Source organism: Miscanthus floridulus, chromosome 19, assembly GCF_019320115.1.
Source record: "Miscanthus floridulus cultivar M001 chromosome 19, ASM1932011v1, whole genome shotgun sequence".
Lineage (NCBI taxonomy): Eukaryota > Viridiplantae > Streptophyta > Magnoliopsida > Poales > Poaceae > Miscanthus > Miscanthus floridulus.
The window spans coordinates 55,885,025-55,898,474 of NC_089598.1; the positions used below are offsets into that span (position 1 = coordinate 55,885,025).

Below are 13,450 nucleotides of genomic sequence, written 5' to 3' on the forward strand. Positions count from 1 at the left end.
TTTTAATTTTTCCAAGTGTTATCTAGCTAACCATGGTGCTAAGGATAAACTTAAAGGTGCAACTTCGATTGGTATCACACTTCAAAGGTTTACTCTATACACCTTAGCATCATTCGATAGTAATTACTCTTCCACATTTCCAATCTATGTATATGTGCAAACTTCAAACTAAACACTCTAGCACATATGTAGGGGGAGCTAATACTATCATCTCGGGTTTGTGGTACTTGTCCAAAATCATTTTTCACATGTTAAATTGCTTAGGCAAGCAACATGAATCTAAAAGAGCTTAATTTCCATATCTTTGTAGAGTTGTCATCAATTACCAAAAAGGGGGAGATTGAAAGGTCCTTGTGTAGTTTTGGTAATTGAGTGACAACATAGGTGGACTAATTGTGTTTATGTGAGATACACAGGTGATTAGTCCACATGTATATGTGTGTGAGCAATATATGCCATGAAGGTGAAAATGGGCTTGGAGATATTGCAAAGCTCACACATGTGATGATGAAGGAGCTCATTGCAAATGAGACATGACATTGAGTCATAAGATCAAGGTGGAGAAGATCAAGACATGACTTGGCTTGATGGACCGGTTGCAAGCGTGAAGGACAAGTTGGAGGCTTTGGAGCGATGGACCGCGTGGCGATGAAGCTTAAGCAAGACATGGTGGTGTACACTTGGTGGTGTTGGCACATTTATAAAGGAGATGAAGTTGGAGTTGATGTGGATCAACTCGGCGATGAAACTGGAGGCGAGAAGGATTCGATACTTCACCGGCGCCCTATACAGAAAAGATAGGGTTTCACAGAGTGCACCGAATGCTTGTCACGCAGTGATCGGACGCTAGGGGTCCTACGTCTGATCAGTGGCAGCAGCAAGCGCATGGTCTCGGTCATGTGACCGGACGCTGGCGCGAAGAGTGACTGGACGCTCAGGGGCTACGTCCAGTCAGTGCTAATGTATGGTGACGTAGGCGGCGCTGGAGTTAGGCGCGTGGGCGCAGAACTGATCGGACGCTGGTCTACGTCTGGTCATGGTGGACCAGACGCGTCTGGTCACAAAATAGAGGCTCAGGGGAGCTCTCTGGAAACGACCGGACTCAGGCGCAGTAGCGTCCAGTCATTCACTATGCAACGTCCGGTCGCAACTTAGCCAGTTGAGATCGGGTAGCTTCGGTTGAACGTAGAGCGACATGTGGCATGCATCCGTTGATCGAACGCTAGGCAAGGTGCGTCCGATCGATCTGACCGGAGCGTCCGATCACCCTAAGTTTTACCCAGTGAAGGGGTAACGGCTAGTTTAGCCCAGTGGGGCTATAAATAGAATGTGGTCTCGTCCATGGCTGAGGTAGAGCACCTTAGGAGACTTTAGTGTCCATGCTTGAGAGTGCTTAGAAGCCCTCCATCTCACATATGCTTGATAGTGATCATCCGATTATGTGAGAGAACGATTCTAGTGCGATTGTATTGTGAGGTTGCATCGAGTGGCACTAGGTGATCGAGTTACAAGCCAGTGGTGCTTGTTACTCTTGGAGATTGCCACCTCCTAGACTGGCTTGGTGATGGTCTTCGTCGAAGCCCGAAAGAAGCTTATGCGGTGCCCCAGAGAAGAGCTTTGTGAGGGGCATTGTGCTCGCCCCGCGGGAGCTAGCGAAGAGCAACTCTAGTTAAGCGTGTCATTGAGCTACCCTCACTTTTGGGGTAGGTTCTTGCGGTGCCCGACGTGCGGGCTTGGCGAGTGATGCTAATTAGCCGTCGAACCATCAAGTGAGCGGTCGACACAACAGGGATGTAGCGTGTTGGCAAGCATGTGAACCTCGAGAGAAAATCACCGTGTCAGCCTTGTTCTTTCCGTTGGTTTACAATCCCCTTACACAAGCTTGTGATTACTTTTAAATATATTGTGCTTGTGCAGTTACTCTTGTAATTAGTTAGTTTGTGTAGCTCACCAGTTACCTTCTTGCTTGTGTAGCATAGAAGTAGCTCCCTTGCGTGGCTAATTTGGTTTGTGTAACCTTATTAGTCACATTATTTAGTTTGTGTAGCTAAGTATTTGCGCTCTCTAATTTGGCATTGGTTACCTTGTTATTGAGCATTGCTACTGAGATTAGTTGGCTTTGTGCTTTTACTAACTAGCATGTGTAGGAGCTTCCCGTTGGTTAAAGTACTAGTGGCTTAGGTTTATGTGACCTTACTTCTAGAATTGATTAGGTGAGCTCTAACTAGCCCGACACCTTTATTGCTTAATTAGGATCTTTGCAAGGTGCTAGAGAACATAGATAGAGTGGTGTATTCTTGGCTATACCGATAGTTTTAATTCCGCACTTGTTTCGGTTAGCCGACGCGACTAAGTTTTAGAAATGACTATTCACCCCCCTCTAGTCGCCATCTCAACCCTATAGCGGGCTGCTGGAAGAGGCGCCGCCGCTGGGGCGTGGGTTGTCGGAAGGGGCGCCGTCGTGGTTAGTCATAAACATACGCATCTCTCGATGTTCATAGTTTGGAACAGTAGTTAGCTAATGCATCCGATGTTAGTTTGGAATAGTCACAAACATTTTTGCAAAATCTAATGCTAGTTTTGAATAGTCATAAACATTTTTGCAAAATCCAAATGCTAGTTTAATTTTTCCAACGGTCGCCTTCTGGTTGTGACCGATAACAGTCGTAGCAATCTTCCACACATGCACATGCACATGCACAGATGCACTTCCAAGCTACATTATTAATGAAAAAACTGTCATGTTCCTTTGAGCTTATTCAACGCTACTTTTCAGTCATAGAAATAAACAATCGAAAGTGCATCATTAAACGCATAAGAAGAAGTAAAAGATACAATTTTTAGAACTAACCAACAAAAGATCGATAGATGATGACACATTCACGCTGTTGTATTCTTCATGAATCATTAGAAGCAATCTATACAAGAAAAAAATAAATTAGTGACACAAATTTTAAGTATTTAACTTCAAAGTTTTGAAGGTAGAAGAGAACATATATCATACCATTAAATTGTTTCGAGGCACTAACATATCATTAATCAAATTTTGAACGATTACAAAGTTTAAAAGGCAAATCTAAAGAAAAAGAGTATACCTGTTGGGTGCTGGCTGTTGCCCTGCTGGTGCTGCAGTGCTTGAAGTGGTACAGTATAAGAATGCTTCCAGCTAGCAGGGTCCTAGAGAAAATAAATAGAAAAATATTTTACCTCTAAGGCAAGATTCTGGCACCCGCACCATCAGACTGCGGTCACTGCACACCATAACACAGACACAGCGTATCTCTGAAACGTGAAGAACTGAAGATAGTGGAGAACTGGAGACCTGCCTGGGCGCCTGGCTGCCTGCCGCCTACTCGGCCGCCGCGTCGCCCCTCGTCGGAGACTCGGAGTCACTGCAGCGTCGGCGTCGGCGCGTCGCCCCTAGCCGACGGCCCTGCGCGGCGGCGTGCAACTATCGGTAGGACGCGACGCGACGCAGCTCTGCAAAGCAAAGCAGTACAGGCAGTACTGAGTGCAGGACGAGCTAGCAAGAAATCCACGGCGAAATTCAGTAGCAAACCGCTCGAATCATCGAGATTTCACCTAGAAACAAACCAAAACGAGGCTGCGCCCCCAGGGGACTGTGCGCTCCTGCTGGCTGCTGTGAGCCTGCGATGCGCCCGCACAGCCGCTGCTGCCTGCTGCCTCCGCCCGCCGGGATCCCCGGCGCCTCCGTCTCCGTGTCTCCATCGGCCGTTGGGTTGGAGGCTTTGGAGCCAACCCTAGCTGGAGCCGCCGCCGCTCGAACCGTGTTTTTCTCTCACAACATTTCACTATAAACTAAATTTCAGCATAAGTCAAATTTCAGCATAAGCGAACAGGACCCAATTCTAAAGAGTTTGGCGAAGGCGAGTACAAACACTATTCCTTCTAGTCTAGTTCTAGAAGAGCACAAGTACATGTATCTATATTAAACTAAGGCCCTATTTGCTTGAACTTATCAGCCTGGCTTATCAGTTATAGTATCGTGTTTTTCGTTCACAAGAAATCAACGAACAATACTTTTCAGCTCGGCTTATCAGCGAATTGAACCGTGCCTAATAAATAAAGATACTAGTATATATAAATATAGTTCGTATCTTGAAAAATGTTTAAAAGAGAGCAATCAACCAACAACAATATTCTCAAAGAACATTCGTTGCTCCATCAGGTAACATGCGCGTGACGCTATTTGAGCGGAAATGGTTAGCAACATCATGCATGATGAGGCGGGCCGGCCGGGCATCAGGCGCTAGTGCTAGCTCCTCGTCACATTTGTTAACAGAGGAGGAGGCTACTCTGGCCAGCCACTGGTTTGTTCGGTACGCACGATCTTTGGCACGCAATGACCTGTCACGTTGTGTTTTTTTGTTATCTTTTTTTTTTTAATTAGATTCTTTAGAATGTGGTGTGGTCTGGACTGACTGCCTTGTCCATGAAGCACCGCCGCGCCACCTGCCGCCCGACGCGGGGCGTGCATGTGAAGCGTGGAAAAGGCAAAAGGGCCGCGCCGGCCGTTGCATGCTGAAAGCAAGGGCTGGCAATATCGGAATCAACTGTGGGATTTATGTGCATCTGTAGTAAACTACTGGCAGCTAGATTCCGGTCGAATGTAAATAATTCCTTGCGTACATGAAATTTTATTGTAAATAAGATCTCTACGGAGAGATGAGATATAACATTTTACCGTATGTATGTGATGATGCACAATGTAATGAAGAGAAGACATGCCCTGTCAGCTTCCCAAAATGTCGTTAAATCAAATTTGAAGTTACAATTAAGCGCCTCTTTCTCTAAGTACTATATTGTAAGCTCGTGTCCCTGGCATCGGATCAGGGTGTTTGATACGCTTTCTAATAAACTGGATGTAAAAATAAGCACCTCTTGCTATTGACAAGTAAGTACATTGCTACGTACCACATGAACCTAACTAACTGTGCCATCTAACCAAGTATTGTAGGTTCCTGATGAGCTAAATTGTTCCCATGTCCAAATAATATATTCACGCATTTTATTCCAGATGAAGTTTACCGCCCAAGGAGCTAGGCTATCTGGCATGCTTTTTCAACCGGTGTGACTAAGGCCGCGTTTAGATCCAAATTTTTTTTTGGGTTTTTGGCTACCATAGCACTTTTGTTTGTATTTGATAATTAGTGTCTAATTATGGACTAATTAGGTTCGAAAGTTTCGTCTCACGATTTCTCATCCAACTGTGCAATTAGTTTTTTTTCGTCTACATTTAGTACTCCATGCATGTGCCGCAAGATTCGATGTGATGAGTACTGCGCAAAAGTTTTTGGGAACTAAACATGCCCTAAGAAACAGAGCGGATGAAAGAACATAAGAGAAAGTATCTATCACAAACGAACCTCTCTACCTAGCTTGGGTGGCAAGCCTTGCTCGGTTGGAGGCTGACGGCCGGAGTTCGATTCCCGCGGGAAGCGAATTTCCGGTCTCGCACCAAAAAAAAAACAATCCCCTGTGCACGTGAGCTTGGTGACTGCTGTCGGCAACGGTGCACCTTCTAGCAACGTCGGTCTGATGATCTGTCCCGGTTCAATCGGGCCCTTCGGGGTATGTTGTCCCGTCGGCAACAGTGCACCTTCTAGCAACGTCGGTCTGATGATCTGTCCTGGTTCACTCGGCCCTTCGGCGTATGTTGTCCCGGTTCACTCGGCCCTTCGGAGGTTTTCTCGACCGGGGACATACGGTCCCTTTCTATGATATTGCCGTGAGGATGGTTCTTCCCTCACTGGTCGAGTTTTTTTTTCAACAGTTCAACACGAGGGAAATTTCGATGAGAAAACAACACGGCCCTATGGCCCTATGCACGCGGTCAATTGTAGAATTTTCATGATGTCCTGCGCCAGCAGGCAACCCTAGAACCGAGAATATACAGTACGAAGATACCAACAGCGGCATGTGACCAATACAATACAGCGCCACCTTTGGCTCCCTGCCCCCTGCACCAGCCTCCAGCCACCAGGATCGCGTAATAATAACCCAACCCCAGGGCAAGTCGCAAGTGGACTGGGTCTGTGTCCCGTGTCGTCTCGCCGGTTAAAAAATGCCGCGCCGGCCGCCGGTAGCCACTGTCGTCGTCACGGGTGGCAGCGTCCCACTCCATCTCCAATTGTCCATCCCCCAAAACGTCTCGCCAACGTGCCTATGGATGGCAACGGGATTACCTATCGGTCGTTGGAACGTTCTCTTTCCCTGCTACGGAGAATTTATTCTGTTTCCCGTTCTCGTTAACTGTCTCGGGTATAGATTCTTACCAATCTTCGTACCCGTCGGGCATCGGTCAGGTAACAGATACCCAACAGGTATTGCATACTCGATAAACAAGGACACTTGGGGTCGTAGCTTTGCAATCGGAGACATTTCTTCTTCACCCGAGTATAAGTGTCGGAATCTCGGAGATGTCGAGGAGAAGGAGCGAGGTTGCGAGGAGGACGAGCAAATGTGGCAGAGAGACCGAACTAAAGAAGCGAGGGGCACGAGCGCTCGTGAGGCAGGTATGCTTGTGCTGCTGGCGGAGATGGTAAGAAAAAATTAAATTAGGATTCCTAGAACACACAAACTATATATATATATATATATATATGATTGTTCAGATTTGGACCAAAATACCTATGTTGAACTTCTTTGGGCCAAATACTCATATGATAGCTTAAATAGTCGGGTTCCCCAACGGGTAACGGGGAAGGGTAAACAGGGAACGTTTCTGTACCTGCTATACCCGTCGGGGATGGATTCTTGCCCATTTAGATGCCCGCGGGTAAAGATATGATCCCCAGCCTGTTCGGTTGGCTGGTTCGTATCGTTGCTGGTTCGTGAAGAAGTACTGCTAGCTAGTTTGTGTGAGAGAAAAATACTGTTACGGCTAAAAATTTACGATCATTTACGACAAGCCACAGCCAAACGAACAGACTGTTCATCTCCGTTTCTTAATGAATCAAATACCCGTCGGGTATCGAGTATCGGAGTCGTTGTCATCTTTAAACGTGCCATACTATACTACTGTCATACTCCACCTCCCCAACCACCCCGCCGGCGAATCCAAGCCGTCCGCACCCCCACGGCTTTCCACGCCCCCATCAATCCCGGCCCTCCACGTCCCCTCGCCACGTCCCACCGCGCCGATGCCGCCCGCCAATTACCCCCTCCTCCTCCGCTGCACGGACACACGCAACGGCGGGGCGCGCATTAACACCGCTACGCGCACACACGCACACGCACCACCACTGGCCAAGTCAACTACCACGGACCGAGGCTGGCAGGGCAGGCATTCGCAAGGCGAGGCGAGGCACCGACGCCCAAAAATAACTACGCGTCCCCACAAATCGCTCCACCTTCCTTCCCTCTCTCTCTCTCCCCTCCTCGCTCCGCTGCGCTTGCGCTGGCCCTGGCCCCGAGATCCACGCCGCCTCCTCTCCGGCGCCCTGCACTCGTCCTCCGGCGGCCCACGCTGCCTCCAGCCTCCTCGTGACCTCCGCGCCGCTACTGCGACCGACCGCCGGTTTTGCTGCCCGGTCCAGCCAGGGAACGGAGCACTGGGCAGGAGGAGGAGGCACGAGGAGGTGGATTCGATTCCGAAGAGGCGCGGTGCCAGCCTGAGCGAGAGGGCAGCCGGCCGGTTGGCTAGGCGCCGGTGACGTGCTCGGCTTCGTGCAAGCTCGCCAAGTTGGCGAGCGGTGCTGTTGGTGGCCTTGCTCGTAGCTGCATTGGCCGCGAGCGCCGAGGAGGCAGCCGATTTAATCCTCGGACGAGCCCTCCCATCTTGCTTCGGACGCTCCCGGCGCCGTCCGTAGGTGCCTCTGTCCATGGTCCATGGGGTGGAAGGTGGCGTCAGGGGGTAAGGCGGCAGCGGCGCCCGGCGGTGACAAGCTCAGGTTCCCTCCCTCCTCCGCCGCCGCCGCGCGGTCGCGGATGAAGCTCTGGCTGGTGCGCGCCACCACCACGGTGCTGCTCTGGACCTGCGTCGTGCAGCTCACCGCCGTCGGGGACACCTGGGGCCCAAGGGTGCTCAAGGGCTGGCCCTCCTGCCTCACGCCGCACAACGAGGAGGCGGCCGCCGCCGCCTCGCGCCCGCGGCCTCTCGTCGACAGGGCCGCCGCGCTGCCGCCCAAAAGTGAGTTCGCCTCCTCATCATTTCTCTGGTTGCTTCCTCGCTTTCGGCTTTCCTTTGCCCTGTTTCGACCTGCTGTCTGCGCTCTGGACAATCACAATGCGGTTCCCAGCTGGACATTGACAGCCCGCCTGCATCGTGCCGTGGTAGATCCCTCCAAAGCTCCCGCGTACATTTCCTCGGTCTCGCATGAAAGCGACCTGTGATTGGTGAAGATTTCGGTCGTTTTCATGTGCTCCGATTGGCAAAGCCCCGCGTAATGCAGGGCGTCACGCGGATTTCGTTCTGTGCTAATAATGTCACCTGTATGTGTGTGGTGCTTTCCGCAGCATTTGATGATGCAATCATGCTCACATCGTTTCCACGTTATTGGATCAGTATATTGGTATAAAACTCACGTCAGGTCGTGCATGCCGTCCACATTGCATTGGGGTAATATTGGGAATTGGGAATTGCATTACCTTCTTTTGGTCGGTAGGACAACAATTTTGCCGTTCTGGACCTTCTGGTTATTGTATTCTGACCATGATATTTGCGTTCCGCTGTATTTTCATGCATACTGTTTAGGTGGGCCACATTTTCGTAGGCTTCTCAGCAGCTCTTGGGTAGCTGCCTCATGGGTCTTTTTCTAGTAACCGTAATTGCATTTGGTGAAACAACACTTGATTTTGTCAATTAGGATGTAACTTAGATCTTAGAACACATTTCAGCTCAGACAGAGAGAGGACTATAGGAGCCAAGCTAATTGCACCTGTCAACAAAGACCTTGGTTGTTATATGACATTATATTGCACACTGCATTTCCATGAACTGAATGCCTTTCCTAATGAATGACTGCAAAAGTGTGGTCATAATTTTCTAGTTGCTATTCAAGTACTCAATGCGCACCAGTATTATAGCTATGGTTCCAATTAGTAAAATACGTTGTGCATGTTCTAGTGTTTCCTTTCGCTGATGTTTTGTTGTCAATGCCTTCCAGGAATATATAGGAACAATGGTTACTTGATGGTTTCGTGCAATGGTGGGCTTAACCAAATGCGAGCTGCAGTAAGCAATCGGAAAACCCTTATTTGTCCCTCCAAAAAAAAAAAAGGAAAACCCTTATTTGTATTGATTTGGCAGTTTCCTTTACAACGTCTGACTCTTAACATTGGCTTCTGGCCTTCCCTACTTTTTTATCAGATATGTGACATGGTTGTAATTGCAAGATATTTGAATGTCACTTTAGTTGTGCCAGAGTTGGATAAGACTTCGTTTTGGAATGATCCAAGGTGCTGTTTGGCGACTTCAAATTGCCTTTTAAACTATTACTGAGACTTGTGTTTATGTCAGGCAGCTTAACTGCAGCAGTCCATTTTATCCTGCAGTGAGTTCCAAGATATATTTGATGTCGAGCACTTTATAACCTCATTACGAGGTGAAGTTCGCATTCTGAGGGAGTTACCCCCAAGGGTAAAGAGAAGAGTTGAACTTGGAATGTTTCATTCGATGCCTCCAATTAGTTGGTCTGATATCTCCTACTATCAAAATCAGGTAATCAGCATCATATTCAATGCCAAGACTAGTCTACATTGCAGAATTTATTGTATAAACTGACACTTGGTTAATTTTGAATCAGATTCTTCCTTTGATTCGTAAGTACAAGGTTCTCCATCTTAATAGAACTGATGCCAGGCTAGCAAACAATGGTCTACCAATGGAGATTCAGAAACTGCGATGCCGAGTAAATTATGCCTCTCTCAGATTTACCCCACAAATTGAAGAGTTGGGCAAGCGAGTAATTAGAATTCTTCGCCAAAATGGACCTTTCTTGGTACTTCATTTACGTTATGAAATCGATATGCTGGCTTTTTCTGGCTGTACACAAGGTTGCAGTACTGAGGAGGCAGAAGAACTCACAAGAATGAGGTGAAATTTGGGAATCGTACCTTTAACCTGCAGTGAAATTTCATCTATTTCTTATTTGTAGTTGTTCTGTTGATTGGACATGCTCCAAACTACTTTTGTCTTCAGGTATGCTTATCCATGGTGGAAAGAAAAAGTGATTGACTCAGACTTGAAAAGAAAAGATGGCCTTTGCCCATTGACGCCTGAGGAGACTGCTCTTGTCCTCAGAGCACTTGACATCGATAGAAGTATGCAAATATACATTGCTGCTGGGGAAATATACGGTGGAAAGCGCAGGATGGCTGTTCTAACTTCAGCGTACCCGAATGTGGTGCGTGCACAAATATATTATGCATCTATTGTGTCGTACTTGTTATACAGTACTCCATCTCTTCTTTTCTCATTGCTGATGTCTTGCTACAACCATTATCTGTAGGTGAGGAAGGAGACACTTTTGGAACCTTCTGATCTGATGTTTTTCCAGAACCATTCATCACAAATGGCAGCACTGGATTACTTAGTATCTTTAGAAAGTGATATATTTGTTCCAACATATGATGGAAATATGGCTAAAGTCGTTGAGGGTCATCGGAGGTTTGCACTATTCCACTTTGTCATACAATTTATATTACAGCATATGTATGCAGTTTTGACATACCAGGCAGCATGCTAATTGTATTTTCATAATTGTTTCTTCTGAGTGTTGCATTAATGTTGTCCTGAGAAATATGAACTGTTAAAGTTTTAAATCACATTGATGATATTGTCTTCAACCACCATCAATTCCTCACTACTAACAGTGATGCCTTAAGATTTGTGCAATTGAGTTTTGAGACAGCATAGAAACAGTAGAACTTTTTATATTTCCCTATTTTCTGAAGCTGAAATCGGGAAATATGTTCAGGGAAGTTGATTATTAGTGACTACATATTAGATATCTTATTTTTTGCAATTTCTATGTAGCATGTTAGTTACTGGTAATTCCACACTGATAGCTATAGGGATATTTCATAATTTCATCATGCTTTCTACTATATGCTGCAAAGGTGTGCAGTTTATCATTTGTAGTAATTACTTGTATTATTTCATTTTCTGTTTCTAGATTCATGGGTTACAAGAAGACAGTCTTGTTAGACCGAAAACTCATTGTTGAGCTAGTGGACCGGTACACAAATGGTTCTCTGCGATGGGATGAGTTCTCTGCATTGATCAAGGTTGCCCACGCAAAGCTGATGGGATCAGCTTCAAAGAGGATTGTGATTCCTGACAGGCCCAAGGAAGAGGACTATTTCTATGCCAATCCCCAAGAATGCCTCCAGGATCGTGATCTTTTGCAAATCTTATAATATCCTTTCATGTCTATATACCATATTCACATTATACCATTCTTTCTCAAACACAACTGAACCCAAAAGCAAATATTTTGGAGCCAGAAAAGGCGACTCGGCTTCTGTCGAGTCATAGATGAGGCCAATCTGTAATCTTGAGGCAGGGAGGGAGAAAACGGGGGTGTTGGATGTAGTTGGTAAATACACATTATAGAATGGAGGGGTGGGGGAGATTTGTTCATTCCCAAATAAAAAAAAAAAGAGATGGACTTGTATAGATGATGGTGATAGAATTACTGCTAAGAAGAATGTAACTTAAGAGAACTAAGATGCAGCTGGGTTCCTGCATCCGGTCTTGCGTTGTGTAACATAGCAGTTGTTCTTGATAGCCGCCCCCATTGTCCCCACTGGCGAAATTTTGGCAATCATGTTGAAAGATGTATACACTTTTTGTATCGATACAACCTGTATTATATATGTAAATTTTGCAGAATGTTTCTAGCACTTGCAGTTTTTATAATGTGATTAGTACATTGAATTCCTGCATGGAGGGTGCTTGTTAACCTCTGAGTTCGTGGCCTGTTCGGGAGGCCGTATCGTATCGTGGATTATTTACTGCTGGCTGGTTTGGTGAGAGAAAAACACTGTTCTCGGCTGAAAATTTACAATCGTTTACGAGCAAGCAAACAGGCTGCAGGAGGACATTGGTAAATGTGTTACTGTAGGTGTTGATGGTCTCTCCATGTGGGCTGGGCAATAACAACGCCAGAGCTTTTTATCAGTTTGCTTGTGTCCGTTGGCATTGTGCCAATGCCAAGTACTGTACTTTCATTTGACCATTGGCAGCTTTGTCAGCTGTTCAGCTATCACTTGTCAATTGTCGTATCTAATATGCCCGCAGTAGTAGTTTAAGGGCGCGTTTAGTTGCTCAAACTGTGCACATCCAAAAAGCACTGGTGTACTGTAGCAGTATTGTAGCATTTTGTTTGCCTTTGGTAATACTTGTCCAACCGTAGACTAATTAGGCTTAAAACGTTCGTCTCGCAAAGTATAACCTGAACTGTGTAATTAGTTATTTTTTTACCTACATTTAATACTCTATGCATGGAGAATCTTGCACTGTGCAAACTTTGAAGGTGCAAAGGTTGATGGAACTAAACAAGGGCTAAGGTGAAACTGGAATGCAGGGCCTCAAAACGTGGAATCTTTTTCTTTTTAATTAATACTCTCGTACGGCAATACTTAGAGATTTAGAACTGTGACCTTTTAGGACTATGAAAATCAATTTTCGCCGTTTCAAAAGTGGGTAGCATTACATAATTTTAGTGGGTAAAGAAACTAAGCCATATTTTTTCGCTAATTCAGAAAAAAGTAGTTCATAAATTTTCCATTAGAAATGGCGAAACTACAAAATAAATCAATAATCTTCCACGCATTGCAATTCGCCTGCAAGATTTGCAAACGTACATGTGCAGTGTGTATTTTAGACACATGGTTATTCATTGTTGGCGTATAAAGCGCAGTGTGGGCTCCCCAAACGGCCAAACCATCTTGCTGGACCTTAGCCCAATTCTCTACATTTGCACCAAACAGCCAAGGCCCAAGTGGTTCCGCGGGGGTTCAGCCAAGGACCAAGCAGAGTGGCCAGAGTGACAGCTACTTTTCTGAGCCAATCTTCGCTCTCCGTGTTGGCCGTTGGGTGATTTCGTGGCTTGTATGGTTGTAGCTTTCGGCCAAAGCTTACTCCCTCGGTTCCAACACAAATATATATCTCATACTTGGAGAAATCAATCAATCTTAAATTTAACTAAACATATATAAAAGAAGTATCAATAAGATACCTAAAATAAGCAATACTAGATTAGTCATGTTGTATATTTTTTATAATAAACCTATTTAGATAGATATGTAAATATTGATATTATTTCTTATAAATCTAATCAAACTTAAAATTGGCTAACTAATTAAATGAGATTTACAATTATTTTGGAACAAAGTCAAGCTCGGTTGTCAGAAACAAGACATCAAATGTACCAACCAGTGGCAAAGTTCAGCTAAGGTTAAAAGGACCATGGCCACCAAAATT

General features: G+C 45.8%; 1 protein-coding gene and 1 long non-coding RNA gene across 2 annotated transcripts; one reads left to right on the top strand and one right to left on the bottom strand.

Annotated features, from left to right (window-relative positions):
• Positions 1–2,815: 2,815 nt before the first annotated feature.
• On the bottom strand, positions 2,816–3,778 carry LOC136529898 (uncharacterized). Its single transcript, XR_010777464.1, has 4 exons — positions 3,595–3,778; positions 3,323–3,480; positions 3,096–3,177; positions 2,816–2,918 (listed from the first exon to the last, which is right to left on the bottom strand). It is a non-coding gene; the product is annotated as an uncharacterized lncRNA (long non-coding RNA).
• A 3,427-nt stretch (positions 3,779–7,205) lies between these two features.
• LOC136527004 (rhamnogalacturonan I rhamnosyltransferase 1-like) lies at positions 7,206–11,868 on the top strand. The gene is made up of 8 exons (XM_066519597.1): positions 7,206–8,152; positions 9,129–9,196; positions 9,332–9,420; positions 9,517–9,682; positions 9,768–10,057; positions 10,163–10,367; positions 10,473–10,630; positions 11,139–11,868. The coding sequence occupies exons 1-8, from the start codon at positions 7,852–7,854 to the stop codon at positions 11,380–11,382; spliced, it is 1,521 nt and encodes a 506-aa protein (XP_066375694.1). The 5' UTR covers positions 7,206–7,851; the 3' UTR covers positions 11,383–11,868.
• Positions 11,869–13,450: the final 1,582 nt, after the last annotated feature.